General features: G+C 35.6%; 2 protein-coding genes across 2 annotated transcripts in view; one reads left to right on the top strand and one right to left on the bottom strand.

Moving 5' to 3' along the window:
* Window positions 1-13,790, bottom strand: part of hydin (HYDIN axonemal central pair apparatus protein) — a 53,917-nt gene extending 40,127 nt beyond the window's left edge. The window contains exons 1-6 of the mRNA XM_026287542.1: window positions 13,322-13,790; window positions 8,744-8,869; window positions 8,257-8,376; window positions 7,564-7,698; window positions 5,950-6,149; window positions 5,706-5,830 (exon numbers count right to left, since the gene is read on the bottom strand). Coding sequence (XP_026143327.1) covers window positions 5,706-5,830; window positions 5,950-6,149; window positions 7,564-7,698; window positions 8,257-8,376; window positions 8,744-8,869; window positions 13,322-13,456 — 841 coding nt within the window. The 5' untranslated portion in view covers window positions 13,457-13,790. The remainder of the gene's footprint in view (window positions 1-5,705; window positions 5,831-5,949; window positions 6,150-7,563; window positions 7,699-8,256; window positions 8,377-8,743; window positions 8,870-13,321) is intronic.
* Window positions 13,791-15,900: 2,110 nt separating this feature from the next.
* Window positions 15,901-20,968, top strand: pnp6 (purine nucleoside phosphorylase 6). The gene is made up of 6 exons (XM_026287541.1): window positions 15,901-16,229; window positions 17,867-18,036; window positions 18,168-18,271; window positions 19,138-19,313; window positions 19,586-19,776; window positions 20,302-20,968. Exons 1-6 carry the CDS (start codon window positions 16,207-16,209, stop codon window positions 20,496-20,498), a joined length of 861 nt encoding a protein of 286 aa, XP_026143326.1. The 5' UTR covers window positions 15,901-16,206; the 3' UTR covers window positions 20,499-20,968.
* The last annotated feature ends 937 nt before the right edge of the window (window positions 20,969-21,905 follow it).

The following is a 21,905-nucleotide window of genomic DNA, read 5'->3' as shown; positions in this document are numbered from 1 at the left end:
TTTGAACAAGCAGGTCTTCAAAATACACAGACTATCTTCAATGCACACTGATCCAGTACACTCCCTAATAAGGCTGCCATGGATGCTGGGAAGAGAACAACTTATGCAAAAGTAACACAAATATGTTGATAAATAAGGATGTATCAATATCATATTGGTTATTGAAAAATATTTGTTTTATCAGCATTGGGGCGATATTGCATGCTGAAATTAGATATTTGATTGCAATGCCCATTTATGCCATTTACCATTTAAATTACACACCTTATCATTAAAAACAACACTGCATAGCCACAGACTGGTCAGAGTACCCATGTTGACCCCTGTCCACTGCCAAAAGCGACTACAATGGGCACATGAACCTCAGAATTGGACCATGAAGCAATGGAAAGAGGGTAACCTGTTCAAATGAGTTATGTTTTCTTTCATATTAGGTGGTTGCTAGGTGCATGTGCATCATTCACCTGAAGAAAAGATGGCAGCAGGATGTGCTATTAGAAGAAACAAGTCAAAAGAGGCAATGCTCTGGACAGTGTTATGCTGGGAACCTTGGGTCTTGGCATTCATGTGAATGTTACTTGGACACATACCACCTACGTAAAGATGGTTGCAGACCACATACAGTACACCCCTACATGGATAATGCTCCCTGCCACACTGAAAAAATGAATGGTTTGAGAACATGTCAAAGAGTACAAAATGTTGACTTGGCCTCCATATTCTCCAGATCTCAATCTGAGAGAGCATCTATCTAATGGAGGTGCTGGACCAACAAATCCAATTCACGGATGCCACTACTTTCTGGACTTAAAGGATCTGCGGCTAATGTCCTGGTGCCAGATACCACAAATATTGTGGAGTTCAGAGCTGCTTTGTAATATGTAATACTATGCGTTGAATAAATGTTTTCCTGTGCTTTTCAGTAAAAACTAATGAGTGTGATTAAGGAAACTAAAGCCTGGAGCATTTTCTCCATAGTGGCTGCTTCAGTTAAGCAAGCATGTGTCCTAACAGAAGTACTGCTCTTACTCCATGCACATTTTAGACAAGCCATTGAAACTGCAGCAGCACATATGAAGTACCAGAAGTATTTGCATTTGTGCTTCAGTTTGGAAAGAGACGAAAGGGAAAAAAATAAAGACTTACGAAAGGAAAAGACAGACAGAGGGTGTGCAAGAAAGATAAAAAGACAGGCAGAGAGAGAAAAAAAACATTGGGAGAAGAAATAAACCGACATAATTATCAATAAGATCCTGAAGATGATACCCGTAGAAGTCAGGTTGTGCCCTGTGGTTTCTTTCTTTTCTTAGCTCCATCCCAGTTTCACCCTTTCATCCTCTCTCCACTGATTAATTTGCCATAGATATCACTTTACACAAATGAGCCAGAGACATTTAACCTCTGTCTCTATGCATGAAGCTTTAAGAGAGAAAAAAAAGAGTGAAGGAAATTGTTTCTTTGATGGGACACTGCATCCGCCATCAGGCTGAGGGATTGTGGGAGCTGTTCAGAAGCGAGGGGAGGGGAGAAGAATGGGAAATGAGGAAAGCTTTCATAGTGCTGCAGAGTGTGTGCGTGTGTGTGATGTCTTCATCAGCTCACTCTTAAGTGCACTCTAAAAACCCTGTCAAGATGAGGGAATTCTCCTTGAGGAAGAAAGCAGTCTACTTATATCATCATGTAGACTACAGGATACACATTTGGCCCTCCAGACAAAAAATAAATAAATCTGAGATGACCAAAACATAGAATAGAAAACAGCGATTTGCTTTTGGACCTCTTGAGTAACAACAGGCATTCCTACTTCAATTAACCTATGCCAAACATTAATTAGACTACACGGAACAAAATATGCATAAATAAAAGAAAAACAATTATCCTAACAACAGCAACTGATTCTTTAGCCGTTCCGAGGAAGCTGTTAGCATGCATTCTTACAACAGCACAACGCATTCTAGTGATTCGTTCAGTGTACAGCAGTAATTATCTTATTTATTTCCGTGACATATTTTGTAAGCGTTGTGTAACCCTGTCTGAGCAGACGACAGACTATTGAACAGGGGAGGAAAGGAGAGAGATTGATATACCATAGACAGAATGGAACAGGCAACCCGTGACCCATGTTTTGCTTTGGTGCACCATGTTTTCATTCGCAAATATAATGCCGTTTTTTTTTTTTTTTTTTCATTAGCTCTCCTCACCTCGATTTTGCCATTTAAACAGACCTAGATACTTACAGCTCCCTCTGCATCTCTTGTCTCTGAATGCCACGGTAATGAGATTTTGTTTCTATATGAATGCCGTTAATAGCAAACAAGCCACGGGTAATGTGCTGCACTGCAATTGCTAATGGAAATATAAGAAATGAGATACGTGTGGTACCACAAACAAACTCCTCATACTGAAGTTCCAAGCATGCATTCACTATTTACAGCCATAAATGTCTGATGGGAGGGATATCCTTTGAAGAATCCCAAGCATCCCTTAAAAGGAAATAGCGTTCACTGTATAAGAAAGAGTCACACTGAGTGTGAACTAGTGTGTAGAATCCCCTCTGCCCGACTGCTGCAGCTGCTTCCTGGGGCTTTTTGGCTCTTTATGCATATTTTAGAAGTCAATGGGCAAATTCTGCAGCCTGGATAAGAAGCCAAACAGCTGGGAGGCATTTGAATATATAGGACAGATTAAGTAACTCATCCTTGCCTGTGTTGCTTAGAGAAGATAGTGTCTCCACTCACTTCCAGCTATTGGTAATTAAACGCAGTATGGTTGCAGAGGGACTACATGGATTTCAGTTTCTCTTTAGCTTTGTAGTCCATTATTCATGGACAGTCAAAACAGTGTAGTTAAAGGCACAGCCCCAGATTGCACAAGTTGTTCATATAAAACCTGGTTGTCAATAAGTAACACTGACATTAACCTTTAAATTTCAGCTGAGTGCATTTTGTTTTTACTTAATTTTTTAAAGGCAAATGTTTATACAGTTTATACATATCTCAATTTTAGATATACATTTATAGTTTTGTCACTGCATTTACATCAGCACATCTATGTTCATTGAAGCAACAAACAACATCATATCTGACAAACTAACCAAACTAAACACACTCTACTCTTTAAATCAATGGTAAAGACAAAAACATTTAAAATATCCAACAAAATTGTCAGAATAAGAGTTCAAACTGCTTATAAAACATTACATTAATCCACAAGCAACCCACACAACTCTAGTCCATCAGATAACGCCTTGCAAAGCAAAAGGCTGTTTAAAACGGTTAAAAACAAATATGTCTGTGATTTTGATGTGAGAGAACAACTGAGGATGACCTTTTTACTGAAAGAATCATCATGGATTATGCACTTGAATTTTGGACAAATATGCCTTAATGATTAATTTCTTTATTACAAACATAGCTTTTCACTTCACAAGATATTTTATCAGCTGTTTGAACTCTCATTCTGACAGCACCCATCCACTGTATAGGATCCATTGAAAAGCTAGTGATGTAATTCTAAATTTCTCAAGATCTGTTCTGATGAATAAACAACCTGAGGTAGTGAGTACATTTTCGGGAAATGTTCATTTTTAGGGCGAACTATTTCACATAAACATCACACCTTCAGAGCAGAATAGTGTTATAGAATAGAATTAGTGTTTTCCCTATATACTGTATATATAGAGCACCTTTGGAGACTTGAGACAGGTCTGTGTGCTTCTCTGAGAGGCAACTGGGACTGCAAGGAGATGTTTCTGCCAACCCCAGAACGAAACCAATGAAGACATGCTCCAAAGCAGCTTCATGTTAAACATAAATGAGGAGGAGACAGGATCAGGCACTAAATTAAAAATGATACTCCCCGATGGGTGCAAAGTAGTATTTTTAGAGCAGAGCACATATTCAAATGTTAATGCCAATGGCCTTCAGCAGACCTGTGTGTTTATTCATTGAGACAGGCAGTGCTCCTGCAAAAACCACACACACACATACCTAAAACACATGCTCAATTATATGTTGAAATATGCACGTTCACACAGACAATAATTCATGCACATACTGGCATTTCAGTTTAAACACACCCTCTTACCCATGCACATTAACTTTATTTAAACATTTCTTTGCTCCATCTTGCCTATGAATAATGCCTACAGCTGATTCAGATAAAACAGTGATTCAGCATTAAAATTAAGACTAATGCACTGAAATAATCCTAACAACAAATCAACTATTGTGTTATGTGAAATATCATTAGTAAAAATCTGCAAATGACTAATATCATAGATCTGAGAGCTTGAGAGTTTAAAGCACAGCCCACAAGTGGAAATTTAAGTAATTTCACAAGTTTGCCTGTTCAAAAAAACAAAACAAAAACAAGCATTATATATACCTCATATTGATCCTATTTTTATGCATTCCAAAATTAAAAATAGTTTTCTTACCCTTCACAGACAGAAAGGGAACTACCACAATCAAGGCACAGAAACGTAGCAATGACATTGATAAAATAGTCCATGTGAAATCAGGGGCTCAACCGTAAATTTTTGAAGCTATGAGAATACTTTTTTGTGTGGAAAGAAAACAAAAATAACAACTTTATTCAACAGTTCTCCTCATCCGGTCTGCAGTTATGTGCCACCATTACGGAGACAGTATCATGACGTATGCGCACCCTTCCACATCATGTAAACAAAGCATGCATATCTGCTGCTAACCTAACACGCACATGTGTCAGTATGAGTATGCGTTCTTTACATGATTAAGGCCCTATGATTTCCGTGATGCAGGAAACACAGACAGAATCGCTGAATCCAGTCATAAAAATGGAATGCACAGTTTAACACACAATGTCACGAAATTGGTTAAATTTTGAATAAATTAATCACAAGTAGGTAATTACACTTACACGATATGGACTAGTATCTGTAACTATTAAGCCACAAAAGGCGATTTAAATATGAATCCTTCATGTTCTGCGTGACTCTGTTAATGAATGGCGCAGATGCGAGGTTTAATTTATTACACATACTGAAGCACACGTGACCACTATGTTAGAGTTTAGCTTAGCATAACTCATTCCTTGGGATCCAAACAGGGAGGAATTTACAAGCCACCAAACACTTCCATGTTTTCCCTATTTAAAGTAGGTTACATGAGTAGTTACATGAGTAAGTATGATGACACAAAATAAAATATGGCGATTTTCTAAGCGGATAAAAAATTATAACTATAATGTATGGCGGAAGAGCACTTTGCAGCACTTCAACAAGCCATGGCGACGGAGAACTTTAATGAGGATAATTGGGAATAATGACCTGACACACCTGAACAACATTACACAATCAAGGCGAGACAGAAAACTAGTTCAAACAGAGAACACGAGGAATGTAACACAAATATTTTACGGATGTCCTTGCTACTTTCTGTGCCTTGATCGTGCTCCCTTACTGTCTACGGAGGGTCAGAGAGGTCTCGAATTTCAAGTAAATTTCAAATAACTATTTAAAAAAAACACCTAAAGAATAATACATGAACTTCCACAAAACCTTGAGAAAAGTAATGTACAGATGTACAAACTTACATTAACAGTGAAGGTTAATAATAAGATAACTTACACTTGCTGGCGATTGAATGTGGAAATCAGTACCTGTGTCACAGTGACAGTTTGTGGGAAGAGCAGATGGTCGTTATGTAATTAGCAGTAAATACCTGAATGGTAGTGCAGCAGCAAAACCTGGCTGTGATCCCCTGTGGTTTTAGGTAAGAACTCAATGGTAACTTGCATGCTTTGACCAACATCAAGAGTTCCTATGGACGGTTCTATGGAAAATGGGCTGTGGGGAACATATACACCATTAATAAAAGCAATCTTAAAAAAGAAAGTGTCAGTCACAGATCAAAATTATCTGTACAACACAATGTCTAAAAATCTGTACTGACATGCCTCTCTTACCTACACGTGCTGAGCTGGAATTTAGCCTCACAATTTCCTACGTTCCGCACAAGCAGAGTTCTCTGGGACAAGAACTTAACTGGACAACCTTGGAAATGCAGACTATCTGGGAAGTCCAAGATTGCACGGGGCCCAATTGCACGAATAGGAACTTCAAACTTTTCACGTTCAGTCACACATATGAGTCTGTGGATGTAATCCTACAAATACAAGCATCTGAATGTCAGTGGTGATACAGAGAGGAAATCAAGAACTTAAAGAAGGCATGGCCTTAAAGGGATAGTTTACCCAAAAATGAAAATTCTGTCATTAATTACGCACCCACATGTCGCTCTGACCCGTAAGACCTTTGTTCATCTTCGGAACACAAATTAAGATATTTTTTATGAAATCCAAGAGCTTTCTGACCTTGTATAGAAAGAAACGAAACTGACATGTTCAGGGCCCTGAAAAGAAGTAAAGACATCATTAAAATAGTCCATGTGACATCAGTGGTTCAAGCGTAATGTTATGAAGCTACGAGAATAATTTTTGTGCACAAAGAAAACAAAAAGAGCAAATTTATTCCACAATTTCTTCTCTTCGCATGTGAGGCTGCTGACACAGGGCCTGGCGTTATGTGTTGTGGTACGTGAAAGGAACCATCACAATCTGACACGGAAAAGAGGAAATTGCTGAATAAAGTTATTATATTAGTTTTCTTTGGCACAGTAAATATTCTCATAGCTTCATAAAATTATGGTTGAACAATGATGTCACATGGATTATTTTAGTGATAGTGATAATGATATTTTAACGATCCTTATTACCTTTCTGGACCTTAAACTTATTGATGCGTTGCTGTCTCTGCAGGGTCAAAAAGCTCTCAGATTTCATTTAAAATATCTTAATTTGTGTTTCGAAGATGAACGAAAGTCTTACGGGTTTGGAACGACATGAGGGTGAAGTAATTAATGACAGAAATTTCATTTTTGGGTGAACTATCCCTAAATCAAACTATCCTTAACAAACCTAAATATAATATGGTACTGTTCATCTGGTAAATACAGTATGCTTAATCAATTAATCAATCCTAATTTAAATAAACCCCTGAATTTGGAAAAAGCTGCTTTTAACAAAGAATCCATAATCCTCAATCAGATGCAAACCCTGACAGAGAATACAAGCAAGAGAGGAAATAATACTGTCTTTCTCAGACTAGGTTGCCATAGATCTATTGAACTGACTCTATTTGAATTAATGCATGAAGAAATCTCCATTAATATTTTGCCAAAACAAAATATATTAGCAGGCCACTTCACAGACTGCAAAAGAGCATCTAATGGACAAATGAGTGGCTGTGGTGTACAATTCTCTCGTGTCCTCTGCTTAAGAAAATTCCTTTCTCAGATTTCTTAAAGATAAGTTAAAGATTAAAATGAGACTTGACTTGGAGGTTTATTTGCAACATTGTGCTGTAGAGACAGAAATACAGACATCACCGTGTGACAGTTTTTGCATATTTTGCATAACTTCTTTGGAGATTCATTGAAATACATGCAATTAGCTCATGAGTACACTGATAATGATCATATATGTATGCAGCGTGTTGCTTATTGGAAGAATAAACTTTACCTTGTTCTCCTGTGGAGTGAATAGAATGGTGAATGTAGATGCCATGCCTGGGGCCACTTTCTTACTAGCATCTATCGGGCTGACCACTTTAAAATAAAGTGAGTCATCTTCAATTACCTTTACTAGTCGAGGAACCTGCAATGGTTATAAACATATCTTTGTCAAGCCATTGTTCATTACACATGAAAATGAACAAAATAACTTCCAACTGTCTTAAAGGAATAGTGCAAGATGTTGAATGGTGTGAATTAGAATGCCATCAACTACAATCTTCCAATATAGGTTAACAAAATCATATACTGTAACCTCCACGTCAGATTTATGCCGAAATACAGAGGTCTAAAAAAGAAGATCTGCAGAGAAAATTAAATTTAAACCAACTTCATCTCTATTTTGTGGACAGGTGAATTGGTTTATGTGTATAAAGGTTTAAATCCAGGTAATTGGAAAATGTCCAGGACTTGATTTGTGGTGCAATGCAAATCTCTTGAGCTAACAATAAAGTAAATAAATCTACTTTCAATTCAATCCATCATTTGAACTGGAAGTTCATAATAAAGCATATACCTGTATAAAGACAAATGCACCCAAATGTACTAAATATATTTTTTTTTTCTGTTGTTTTTTTTAATACTTTATTTATGTAATTGTGTAACAAACTGACTATAATCTCCTCAGAAGGAAAAATGTTACCTTGTCACTGTTCCGCAGCTCTAAGGGCACCTTGTATGTCTTAAATGGTAAGTAGTTCTGAAACACAATCTCAGACGGATATGGCTGAAACATGGCCTGGTCCAAATCTAATGATGAAAACTGCATTTAAAAAAAAAAAGCAAAAGTCAGACTTTTAGATAATATCTGATACAAATTGTAAATATAAAATGTAGAAAATGGCTCAACAGATGGCTAATTGTATTTTCACATACAATTACATCCATCACATCCAGTCTGACACACATTTTATTAGGTCAATATAGTAAAATATAGATACTGTAAACAGCTACAGTTACTATACTATACATATTAAAAGCCATTAGTATCTCCCCAGAGAGACTCTGTGATGATGACATTAATTAACTTTGAAAATGTTGCTGCTAAGAAACTTGGAACCAGTGATGAAGAAGAACACACTAAATAATTAAGTTCTTGTGCTGAGCGTTGTAAAATGCTGATATTTTACCTTGTGATGTGTGGTCTCACTCATATCTAAGAGCTCCAGGATACGAGGCGGATGCATCTCATAAGTGTTTAATAATCGTTCTTCTGTAGTCTGGCACATTTCTCGAGCATATACAGATGGAATTAGCTGCAAAGACAGGTGTAGCCTGTTATGAGCGCATTTATCCACTATGTAAAAATATTTTCCTATATTCTGCATAAATCTATAGGGCATATAGTATTCTTTGAACAATGATTATTATGAAAAGAACTATATAAATAAATTAAACTAAAGTGAGTTGATAAACTTCTTTTGATAAAATGTCTTTTGGCTTAAGCAGGGGTCTCAAACCCTACTCCTATCATTCTGCAGATTTCAGCTCCAACCCAAATCAACACACCTCAACCAGTTAATCAAGGTGTTCAGGATTACTTGATAATTACAGGCAGGAGAGGTGTTGACAAAATAGGGCAAATCAGGCAATAGTGTTATTGTCAGTCAATGTAAGAGATTTAATATTTCTTGTTTACTGAATTGTTGTCTTAAATCAATATCATACTGCAAACTCCCTTGCAGATTAGTGTTTTTATATTTAAAACACTAATCTCATAACATTGTTATTATGAAATGCATTAATGCCACCTCTGAGTCTGGTCAAAAAGTTTGTAATGTTGTAAATTTGTGCTCTTCTGTGCCATGGAAAGAGGAATTGTTGATGCTGATATCATTTGACTAGCAACTTATTCTTCCTGATTGTATGTTATTATTTTAATCAAAATTATTGTTTACTTAAATCTTTTGTTAAAAGTTTATGTCAAAAGATTTTGCCACAAAAGATGGCATGCATTTAATAAAGTTAGGCATTACAAAGGGTTTTTTATTTATTTATTTATTTTATTTTTTTAAACCTTTAAGGAGTCAGACATCACCTTATAATGGGAAAGTTAAATTCTGTCATTGATCAGAAGGTGTTCCTTTTTTTTAAATGCTCCTGGAAATAAATGTAAGCGTAGAAACTTTAAGAATGTAACGTTACATTTTAAAAACTAATTGCACACATTTATGCAAAGTGTAAATGATCAAATATAATCTACAAATCACGCAATACTGTACCACTAAACAATAAGCATTTGGAGGGCTTAGCTAAACAGGCCAATTATCTTTTATCAAAAGCAACTTTTGATATCAACAATGATAGCAACAAATGAGGACAGTGGAATCAATCAAAAACAACAAAAAGAGCAATGATATTTAAGTGCTATAACAAGTCTCAGTTAGCTTAACACAGTACACGTAGCAAGGGCTCTTAAATAATATAATAAATAAAAAGAAAACAGATAGAATAGAATAAAGAATAGAAAGCTAAGCTAGTGTTAGAGGTCTATATATATATATATATATATATATATATATATATATACATATATACACATAATTGCATAATAAATGGAAAAAAATGGAATACAAAAAGATTAGAAGGGCAGTTAGATTTTTTTTAAAGAATATAATTAAAAGTGAGTTCTACTGTTAGAAGGTCAAATAAAAATGGAAGAGATGGGTTTTAAACCGATTCTTGAAGATGACTAAGGACTCAGCTGCTTGGATTGAGTCGGGGAGGTCATTCCACCAGGAGGGAACATTTAATTTAAAAGTCCGTAAAAGTGACTTTGTGCTTCTTTGGGATGGCACAATCAAGCGACATTCACTTGCAGAACGCAAGCTTCTAGAGGGCACATAAGTCTGAAGTAATACATTTAGGTAAATGGGTGCAGAGCCAGTGGTAGTTTTGTAGGCAAACATCAATGCCTTGAATTTTATGTGTGCAGCTAATGATAGCCAGTGCAAATTGATAAACAGAAGTGTGACGTGTATTCTTTTCGGCTCATTATAAATTAATCTTGCTACTGCATTCTGGATTAATTGTAAAGGTTTGATAGAACTGGCTGGAAGACCTGCCAAGAGAGCATTGCAATAGTCCAGCCTGGACAGAACAAAAGTTTGAACAAGAAGTTGTGCAGCATGTTTCAAAAGGAAGGGTCTGATCTTCTTGATGTTGAATAAAGCAAACCTGCAGGATCGGACAGTTTAGCAATGTAGTCTGAGAAAGTCAGATGATCATCAATCATTACTTCAAGGCTTCTGGCTGTTTTTGAAGGAGTTATGGTTGATGTGCATAACTTGATGTTGAAATTGTGATGAAACGATGGGTTTGCTGGAACCACAAGCTGTTCTGTCTTGGCAAGGTTGAGTTGAAGGTTATGGTCCATCATCCAGCAGGAAATGTCTGTTAGACAAGCTGAGATGTGAGTAGCTACCGTCTGATCATCAGGATGGAATGAGAGGTAAAGTTGAGTGTCATCAGCATAGCAGTTGTATGAAAAGCCATCTGAATGACAGAACCTACTGATCCCATGTAGACAGAAAAGAGAAGTGGTCCATGAACTGAGCCCTGAGGCACCCCAGTAGTTGGGTAAGTAGACAAGTAGCAGGATGATTAGTAAGGATGAATTTGGAGACTTCTGCCTCAGAGAGTGAAGAGAAGGATGTAAATGAGTGTATGTTTGATTATGGTGTGGAAAATTGTGCACTGATGTTTTTAATTTTATTAATGAAAAACATGGCAAAGTCGTCAGCTATTAGAGATGAAGCAGAAGGGAGAGGACAAACAAGTTAGGAAAATGTTTTAAAAAGCATGCGAGAGTTAGATGAATTGTTAACTTTGTTATGGTAGTATGTCATTTTAGCAGTGGAGACATTAGCAGAGAAGGAAGATAGGAGTGACTGATACACGTTAAGGTCAGTAGTATTTTTGGATTTGCGCCACACCCTTTCAGCAGCTCTAAGCTTAGCATGGTGTTCGCGTAGAACATCAGATAACCAAGGGGCAGAAGGGGTGGTACGGGCTGGCCTGGAAGACAAAGGGCAAACAGTGTCTAAACAACATGTAAGAGAGGAGAAGAAAGTATCAGTAGCACTGTTAGCATCAAAGATACTAACAGTTTAGGGGAAGGAAATGAAGATGAAACCATTGCAGATAGCCCGGAGGGTGAGAGTGATCGTAGGTTACATCGAAAGATGACATGTGGAGAGGTAAGTGATGTATCAGGGACCATGTTGAGGTTAAGAGTGAGGAGGAAGTGATCCGACGTGTGTAGTGGAGTAACCAGTACATGATCAGTAGAGCAGTGTCGTGTATAAATAAGGTCCAGTTGGTTGCCTGATTTGTGAGTAGCAGTAGCTGACACTCGGTGGAGATCAAAAGAAGCAAGCAGAGTGTGGAAATCACCATACAGAGGTTTATCTAGGTGGATGCTGAAATCTCCAAGCATAACCAGGGGAGTAACATCCTCAGGAAATGTTGAGAGCAGCACATCAAATTCATCCAAAAAGTTACCCAGTGGTCCTGGGGGTCGATAGACAACTACAAAATGTATTTTAAGAGGGTAGGTAAAAGTAACTGAATGGGATTCAAAGGAGCTGTTGATACTCAAAGATGGTAAAGGATTAAATTTCCAATCATTAGAGATGAGCAGACCAGTACCTCCACCTCTTCCAGTCAAACGGGGGGAGTGGGAAAATATGTAATTATTGGAGAGTGCTGCAGGTGTAGCAGTGTCCTCTGGTTTGATCAAGGTCTCTGTTAGGGCCATGAGATTAAGCTTCAAATGACTAATAATAGAAATAATAAAATTGGCTTTGTTTACAGCAAACTGGCAATTCCAGAGACCAATAGAAAAAGAAAGTAGTTAGCAGACATAGGCAAAGTGTGCAGGTTGTTAAGACTGCGCTGCCTACATTGTGTGATGCGTGGTTTGCGAGTGGTAGTGATAGTAGGGATCTGGAAACATATAGTAAGAATTGGTTATAAAAAAACTGAAACAGAAATGAAACTAGTAGAAGGAAAAAAAATATTAATCAAAGCAATACCAAAGTCCTTTTAGGCAAGTTGTGCCACTCGGCCCAACTCGGATTTTCCTTCTATAGTTGTACTGAGGATTGAGGAAGTGGCTTGTCTCTTATAAATTGTAAAATGTGCAATGATATAATAGATTATAAAGGGTTTTATAATTAAATACATACGAAAGGTCATTTAAATCTATCATTATTATATATATATATATATATATATATATATATATATATATATATATATATGTATGCATGTATGTATGCATGTATGTATGTGTATATATGTATGTATATATATATATATATATATATATATATATATATATATATATATATATATATATATATATATAGATAGATAGATAGATAGATAGATAGATAGATAGATATAGATATATATAGATATATATATTAGTTGGTTGCCCCAGTGTTCAAGACATGGTTACGGCCTTGTAATGTAGTGAAGGATGTGGTTCATTTTTAATAGATATTTATGTGATTCAAAACAATGTTTTTTAGGTGTCCTTAGAACATTAAGGCTGTATGTTTGTGTAAATTGTAACTTAGTTTAATTAAGTTACTTATGGTTAGTACACCGTTCGGAGGCATGGATTTAGGCTAATGATAAGGGTAACCTGCTGCTTTAAAATTACAGTTTTAAGATATAGATGTATAGAATAAAATGCTCACCTCAGAACTTGCTTCCCGTTTTACCAGTTTGGGATTTCGGGGTGCCACCACTTTTGTTTTGAATCCTGCTGCTGGCATCTTCTCGCGAGAACTTCGGAGGTTTGAGTGAGAAGCTTGGACATTCGAGGCTGGCATTTTGAAACAAACTGACTCGCGTTTTTATGCAAAAATGAAATCCGGTGCTAATTACAGAAATGTATAATTTTTTTTTCTTGACTGACGATGACAAGCGAAAAATGTTTAACCGAGGAGCAGGCGGCTAGCAGTTAAACAACAATCGCACGCTAAGCCGCTCCATTGGTGATGTTGTGTTTATCCGAAACAAAAGACGTTTAAAATTTATGTTTAAAAATAACAACACCGCTACATTATGAACTAAGTGTCAGAACAATAAAATTAATAAAGCATTTTAAATTCCAGCCGTTTTCTTGTGAAGGCTCTTCCTCAAGCGCACATTTCTCAGCTTTGAGCGTGGTGGTTACCATGACGGCGGTCGCCATGGCACCGAGGCACTGAACGTTCTCAGTAAACAGCTCACTGATTGGTGGGCGTGTACACAGACGCCCTGTGATTCGCTGGAAGTTTTGTATCATAGACATCTGTACCATAGCAACTAGAAACCACAAACAATCCCTTCCCTTGATTAAAATCTGAAAGAACAGTAAAGAGGAGACTGTACAACACACCATAATCTTATGCCAGAAAACAATTACAGAATAAACATAACAAAACAAAACATTTTATTTAAAACTTTATATTGACATTAAGGTTCTCAGCAGTAGATTTATGAAATTATACTAAAATGTTTTGTTTTTTATGACTACTATTAAGTGTAACAGACAGTCTGTCCCCTCTGACCCGACCATGTGCACATTTTTTATTTTTTATTTTATTTAATTTGCACTTGTGTTATGGCAAAATAAGTACTTATATATTTTATATCTGATATAGTTTCTAATTTCCATTCCTATCAAAGCAAATACACCTCTCTTTCATACCTTAAACAATTTAAAAAAATATATAAAAAATGCAATTATTTGCTTTTTTATACAGTGATTTATACTGAAGAAGACAATGTTTTCACTTACTTTTATTTTCATTTCTCTTTTTCCTTTTCTTACCCACCCAGCATTTTTTCCAAATGTAAGAGTGTTGAGCATGTATGCAAAATAGCATATTAATCGCATAATACATAAATAAAAATGGGTGTGGTTGGTGCATCTCTTGTCATAACATGAAATGCAGCTTGGGATTTTGCACCAACAACATATGAATAGTTTATTACTGATTATAGGCTACTCTTGTAAAAACAAAAAAAGAAGTACAAAACTTTTAGAATATTAAGAAAATACTGAAGTGCCAACTGAATATAATTGTTTTGGAAACTTTATATGCATGTTTTCAATTAAATTCATTATAAAATTATAATAAATGCAATTAGGTAAACTCAAGAGTGTATTTTTGAATTCTTTAATTTTGAATTTTGAATAATTAATTACATGAATTAATGAATTTGTATTATTCGTATTTTTGACATGATGGTTGGTGTACTGCAGAATGTACTGAAAAGCATTTATGATCAATTAAAATTGTAAGTAATTTTTGTTAAAACTCGTATGTCATCTATTTAAATATATTGGTAATTACATATTTAATAACGTTGCAGATTAGTACATTTAAAATATATATATAGTTAAAATTTTCAAATTAAAATTAAATACTTTATATGTTTAAATATGTTATTTAATACATTCAAATAAGTGTATTTCTTCAAAGCAAAAGATTAATAAAACATAATAATTTAAAATGCGCTCTACAGTAAAATTTTAATTTGACATTATTACAAATTGTTATTTTTACAAAAGATTAATTAGTTATGTTTAAAAAAAGTAATGAATGCGTATTCAGGCCTTAGTGGCCTTTTCATTAATATTATATTATCTGTTAATACACTAAGTGCACATTCAATATAATTAAGTAAAAAAAAATCACATGGGAAAGTATCTTTCTCAAAGTATTAACTTAAAATGTTTCAAATGTGTTTTATTTTACATTTTAATTTAGACTGAAGTTTTATATACATTATGTTGCATTTACCAACAGTCCACAAACAATACATGCATAAAACACAAGCAAAAATGGTTTGACCATCTGATGACATTGAAGAAGTATATTTTATAGCAACTTAAGAACTGACCATTAAAGAAACCCATTGATCAATCACTAATCTGACCAATCAATGTCGCCTTAATGTTCAAAGTGGTTACAGTTCTGCTTTAAAGAGAAACCAATGCACTGATCTGAAGAATGTACTGTATAATAGCCTAAAACATCAAGAGCTTTTTCTAATCCCCAAAAAAAACCATAACTAACTCAAGTCGAGGCAGGTCAACTGTTGTGACTTAAAAGACCTACTGAAGAACTTCATTTATTATTTAGTTTAGCTGAAAGAGTGAAAGGTGGTAAACCACTGAATATTTAGCTAGGCGAAACTCTGTCAAAGTACGGTGTTAGTAAACTATTTAAAAAGCATCCATAATCTCTGCTAATGACAAATGACACTTTAACCGTTTCCCTGGACGCTTCGGTTAAACTAACGTTACACAGGAACCCGTTATTTGCCCTGCTGTGAGGCAGCACTACACGTCTGTGTTGGTCCTGGCAGGATGACAGTTCTCAAGGCTCTTTAACTCGGGTCAGTGAGCGGCCCATTCTGACAGAAAATTGGATTAGAACAACGAGCGCTGTTTAAGAAACCAGTTTTAAGACGGGCTCCTCCTCCGTCACGCCACCCTTCCCACGAGACCGTCGGGTGTTTGACCTCTGGCTCAGGTTGCTCTGTTTTATTCCTCTTGACAACAATATCCCGACCGACCGCTGCGGACATGGCAACATCCAGCGAATGCAGGTAAGGTGAAAACCGAATATATAGCGCAAGATACGCTGCCTTACAGCATAGCAAACCTGTCAAATCAATATCCTCCATCATATCAGACTGTCTAAATGAAATCTTATTGTGAAAAAAATATGGGAATACATTCGTTAGTATTCGCCATGGCAACTGTCGCTTCTTATTTGCACCCCTCATCATCAAATAGGGCTTTAAATCATAAATCAACCTGAAGTAAATGCGAGAACAAAACCTAGGCTATATGCTTAACAACGCAGTCTCTATCCTCAAGAGGATTTTTAGTACCCTATATGTGTTTGGATGGCGATAGTTTATTCTTCATTCACATTTTTCCTCTATGTGCCCTCCAGTTCCACCGATTAGAAGCTCGAATGTAATTCAGCATTTTTAATAACATATTATCTATAAAATAGCTATAATATCAGCTACTCTTAATTACGTTTACGTAACAGAATCCTGCTATTCAGCTTTGTGGATGCGCTCAGAATAATACGCAGCTCTTAAAGTGACAGGCTTCGCTATAAACGCTGTGAGAACCGTCCCAAATGAGGAGATCATGGCTGTTGGCAGACCTTGTCAAAGTAAAAAAAAAAAAAATCGCTGTGATTGTAAAATAAGAGGCCTATTGTGCATTCTCATTGAGCGTTGTGGAGTCACGTAGTGTTTGAAGCTCTCTGAATGGAAAGTGCTGATCCCGCAACGCCCTGCAGCACCACGGACAGCGCATGCTTACTGCTCTTCTTCCTACCCGAAATTTTCTCAGCTACGAAAGACTTTTCTGATTATAAAAGAGGGCAGTTTGAAACGATGAAAGCAATTCGGTATGAATGGGTCATTATTGCTTCATATTAGTTAAATTACGACACTTTTTGACAACGAGAAAGCATGATGTCATAATGACTAACAGCCTAAAAAACTACAAGTGAATTATGAACTACCTACTTTGAAAAGTTTCACCTATGAACCTTAGTCACAGGTACGCCATATTAAATTTTTTGACAGGAGTGAAAACACGACTGTTCAGCTTATTATACCTATACTAATTGATAACAAAGCTATTTTCAGTTTGCTATAAATGAAAAAGTTTGATAGTTGTGTGACCCAAGCAAAATCCAGAAATGAGCACAGGCCATTAGTATGATATAGTTATTTAATATAGTTACAGCTCAAAAATGGATTTATATCTACTCCATTGGTCATCCATTAGTCTTGTATGGTAACAAGATCAGCAGTTATACAGTAGCTCACACACGCAGACAGATACTGGAAATCATTTACTACAGCGATTGTTCAGGTAAATACCAGTCAAAGATTATATAATATGTTTAAAAAAACAAAACCCTTTTGTTACTGTAGTACTATATATACTTTTGTTTAAACTGTTTTCAATTGACTTGCCCGCTCTAAAAGCAGCTTGACTGGATCACTGTACTTGACAGGTCATTTGACATTAGCATGTGTGTAAAACAGATAATTCTGACATCTCCTTATTTCATAACCAAGTAGGATATTAGTCAGACATTATCCAGCAGTTTCTCACTTTATTATGACATGGGTGTTTTTTGATGCATGACCAACACCAGCCCAACTAAGGAAAAAAAATTAAGCAAAAAACATGTTTTGTTTCTATATAGCTACAGCTATGAGAACTACAAAGAAACCGCAGATTGGCTGCTTGCTAACACAGATATCAGGCCCAAAGTGGCAATTATCTGTGGTTCAGGACTTGGTGGATTGGCTGACCTTCTTGACAACAAGAAAGTGTTTCCTTATGACAAAATCCCCCACTTTCCGCATAGCACAGGTGTGAGATGAATTTATTGAATAATCCATTCACTGACAAAGATTAAAAAATGTGTCCTTTATCATTTCACTGCCATAATTTGTTTATTGTTTGCATTAACAAAATTTTAAGTCTACCTCATGCCTCTTTAGTGCAAGGACATAAAGGTCAGCTGGTGTTTGGAGAGGTGAATGGAAAGCAGTGTGTTTGCATGCAAGGCCGCTTCCACTTCTATGAGGGCTATAACATTGCCACAGTAAGTATCATACTTAAAATCTCAAAGGGAAAATTGAATTTTCAATGGATAAGGCATACTATAATAATGCACCAGTCAATCCCCCACCTGTAGTTCACAAGAAAAAGTATGAGCATAGAACAAAATCAGAACAAGTAAAAGCATATGGGACTGGATAGAAAATCTGGGGGTCGAAGGGACACTGTCAATTGATGATTAAAGCATTTTGGTAACACTATACAATAACAGATCTATGTCAAGAATCAAGAATTATATACCACAACACTAACACAGAGGTTATTCTGTACTTAACCATTGACTTCTCATATAAGCACAGCAATCAGCAACTTTAAGTATAACAGTGATGAACATAGTTAACCTTTGGCAAATTACTGTCTTCTCCTATAAACTTTTACAACATTCCAGCATATTTGTGTTGTTTGTTATCAAGTTAAATAATGTTCAGAAACACACAGATGGTGCTTGCCCTTCGTTGCAGAAGTCAAGTGAAATATGACATTATGATTTAAAGCATGGTTTTTATATGCAGTTGAAATCACTATCCATATTCTTGCCTGTGTTGTAAAAATGCAATCATATATTTGTTTCTCAATTTCTTAATTTAGTGCACATGTGGGGAAAAAAATATTTTCAATTATAAAACGTAGTTAATCACAGAAAGTGTATTAAGTTTTTTCAAATCAGATTTTTTTTTTACAATACTTAGTCCTTTAAAAATTGTCAACTTAGACAAACAGGGAAAAGGGGATACAGTTATAGCCTACTACATGGTTTTGATGACATAATATCAGATCATATTAAATCTTTAATTTCCTGTTTCATAAAGATGAAAACTTTAAAAATCTTTTACTGTTGTTCTGTTTTAGGTCACATATCCAGTAAGAGTGTTTTTCCTACTTGGGATTGAGACTCTGATTGTTACCAATGCTGCCGGAGGACTCAATTCTGAATTTAAAGTGGGAGACATCATGTTGATCAAAGACCACATCAATATGCCTGGCTTTGCAGGCCAAAATCCCCTGTGTGGGCGCAATGAGGAAAGGTGAATTGCTATGCAGTATAATAAGATGTTTAATGTGTTATTAAACCCCAGTCATATAGATTTGAGATCATTTTTTTATAATTATAATTAAAGCAACCTAATTCTACCCAACACCAGAATTTGTAGAATAATATTTGGAGGAGTTCTTTTGATTTTTGACTTTGTTTTTAACAGGTCAGTCTTTGTTCTTGATATATAATCTTACAAGCATTTCTCTAATGATTTTTCCAAGCAGTCCAATGTTCACTGACATTTTTTTTCTGTCCCTCTAGATTTGGAGTGCGCTTTCCCTGCATGTCTGATGCTTATGATAGAGACTTTGCACGGATGGCCAGGGAGACGGCCCAAGAACTAGGCTGTGGATCTTTCCTCCAGGAGGGTGTTTACTGCATGCTGGCTGGACCATCCTTTGAGACGATTGCAGAATGCAAGGTTCTACGGATGCTTGGGGCGGATGCTGTGGGTATGTACTGTAAGACTACGTAACACTACTATGGAAAATGTTTTGAGTGGGTAAGACATAGTGCATGTATTACAGCTTATATAAATGTGTATGCAAAGTATTGGTTGATATTAGAATTTTTGTCTAAATTATTCTGCAATGATGTATTAAATTAGTTAAAAAATGGCATTTCTTTACGTGACATAAGATTTCTATTTCCAATTAATGCAGTATTTATGCACTTTATTTTTCATCAAAAAATACATATAATGGTTTCTACAGAAATATTAAGCCATGCAGCTGTTCCACATTGGTAATGATGATAAATGTTTCTTGAGCGCCCAATCAGCATATCAGAATGATTTATTAGAAGGATCAAGTGACACTGAAGATTGGAGGAATGGCTGCTGAAAATTCAGCTTTGCCATCACATGAATAAATTGTTCTGAAAATATATTAAAATAGAAAACAGTTATTTAAATGGTTCCAATATTTCACAGTATTACTGTATTTTTCACCAAATAAATGCAGTTTCTCTGTATTTAGGTATGAGTACCGTTCCAGAGGTGGTGGTCGCTCGTCACTGTGGGATGCGTGTGTTTGGACTCTCCCTCATCACCAACAAAGTAGTGGCTGACTACAAAAGCACAGAAAAGGCTAATCATGAGGAGGTCCTGGAAACCACCCGTATGCGAACCGAAGACCTGCAGAACTTAGTCAGCAATTTAGTGGCAAAAATGTAGTGTACAACATTTACCAAATTTAGTACAGAAATCTTGATATACATGATTTGCACTTAGACAGCTAATAATGTAGAAAGACATGCAGTATATGCTCTTTATTGCTTCTCATATATCCTATTCAGGGTTAAAGTAACTTTATGAACTTTCCAGTGCCACAAGACTCTCTGAGTAAACATTTAGGCTAGGTTCCTTCTGTTTACAGTTGATATTATTCATACTGCTGTGTATACTGGGTAATAATATGACAAATATACTATATAATGCATTCACATCCTTCCTGAAATGAATATTAAGAACAACTGAGAATAGAAGCATTACATAAGTATCATTCTTGTCATTATCTCTTGAAAGAAGAGTTAAAGAACAAACATGAAAAGGGACAAACTTACACTGCAATACAATGATGTAATTTTCTTAACTGTATGAAAGGGATTTCAGTTGCAAATATTAAATGAGGAGATACAGTGCAATTAGGTGTTAGACAATCAATTTTATATTTTTAGTATATTCACTTTTAGATGTTTCCAAAGAAATTCACAGATGTTTAAATATGTTTTCTGCAAAAAAATATATGGCAAAATCTTTAAAAAAAAAGTATTAGAGATATTTTATAGATTTTTAAATGTCTATAGGAATGTGGTGTATTTTAACTTTATTTCCACGCAAATATTAAAATATAAAAAAATAAATTGACATATTGCTGTGTGGTGGTGTAATCCTTCGTGTTGTGTCCTTCCATTTTCTAATTCTGAGATCCTGTGCATTTATTTACAGTACAGTATATCAAAACTCAGAGATGAAAACTGCACAGTCTTTTGTCATGCCGTATTAAATATAAGACTAAATATCAGATTTTAAGGCCCTGCAGTGATCAATATGAATAATTTCCTGCAATGCATATATAGAGAGAGCAAGATCAGAAGTTTGTATACAATACACCATGCAAAACACATATAAGTGAATGAATAGGCATCCCACTTAACCCCTTCATGTCACTACATTATTAATAAAGCATGCCAACCCACCTCTGAAGTAGTGGCGAAATAAAACATTAATATCATCTTGTAGCTGTAGTCTGTCACCAAGCAAAAACCTTAAAGAAAAACATCATGCAATATATCAACTCAATATATCAAATTTGCATTTTACTTACTGTTTCTTTTTAAATATTTGTGAAATTTACTAGCAATTTCGGAGTGAAAATAGTTTCGACATGACACTTTTTAAGTCATTTATTGCCAGTTCATGAATACTGATTCCTTTTTGTATTTCATATGGCAGATGTGTGAGAGATCTGTGCTAGAAACCTCTGCACTCACTAGATTTTTGGAGAAAACAATATTTTTGATAAAGAAGGTTAATCCGTCAGACGATGCCTCTGCCATGCCGATGATAACAGAGCTGCAG

This window comes from Carassius auratus, chromosome 18 (assembly GCF_003368295.1).
Source record: "Carassius auratus strain Wakin chromosome 18, ASM336829v1, whole genome shotgun sequence".
NCBI lineage: Eukaryota > Metazoa > Chordata > Actinopteri > Cypriniformes > Cyprinidae > Carassius > Carassius auratus.
The sequence above is the reverse complement of the archived record's forward strand: the minus strand, read 5'-3'. Positions and strand labels throughout refer to the sequence as shown.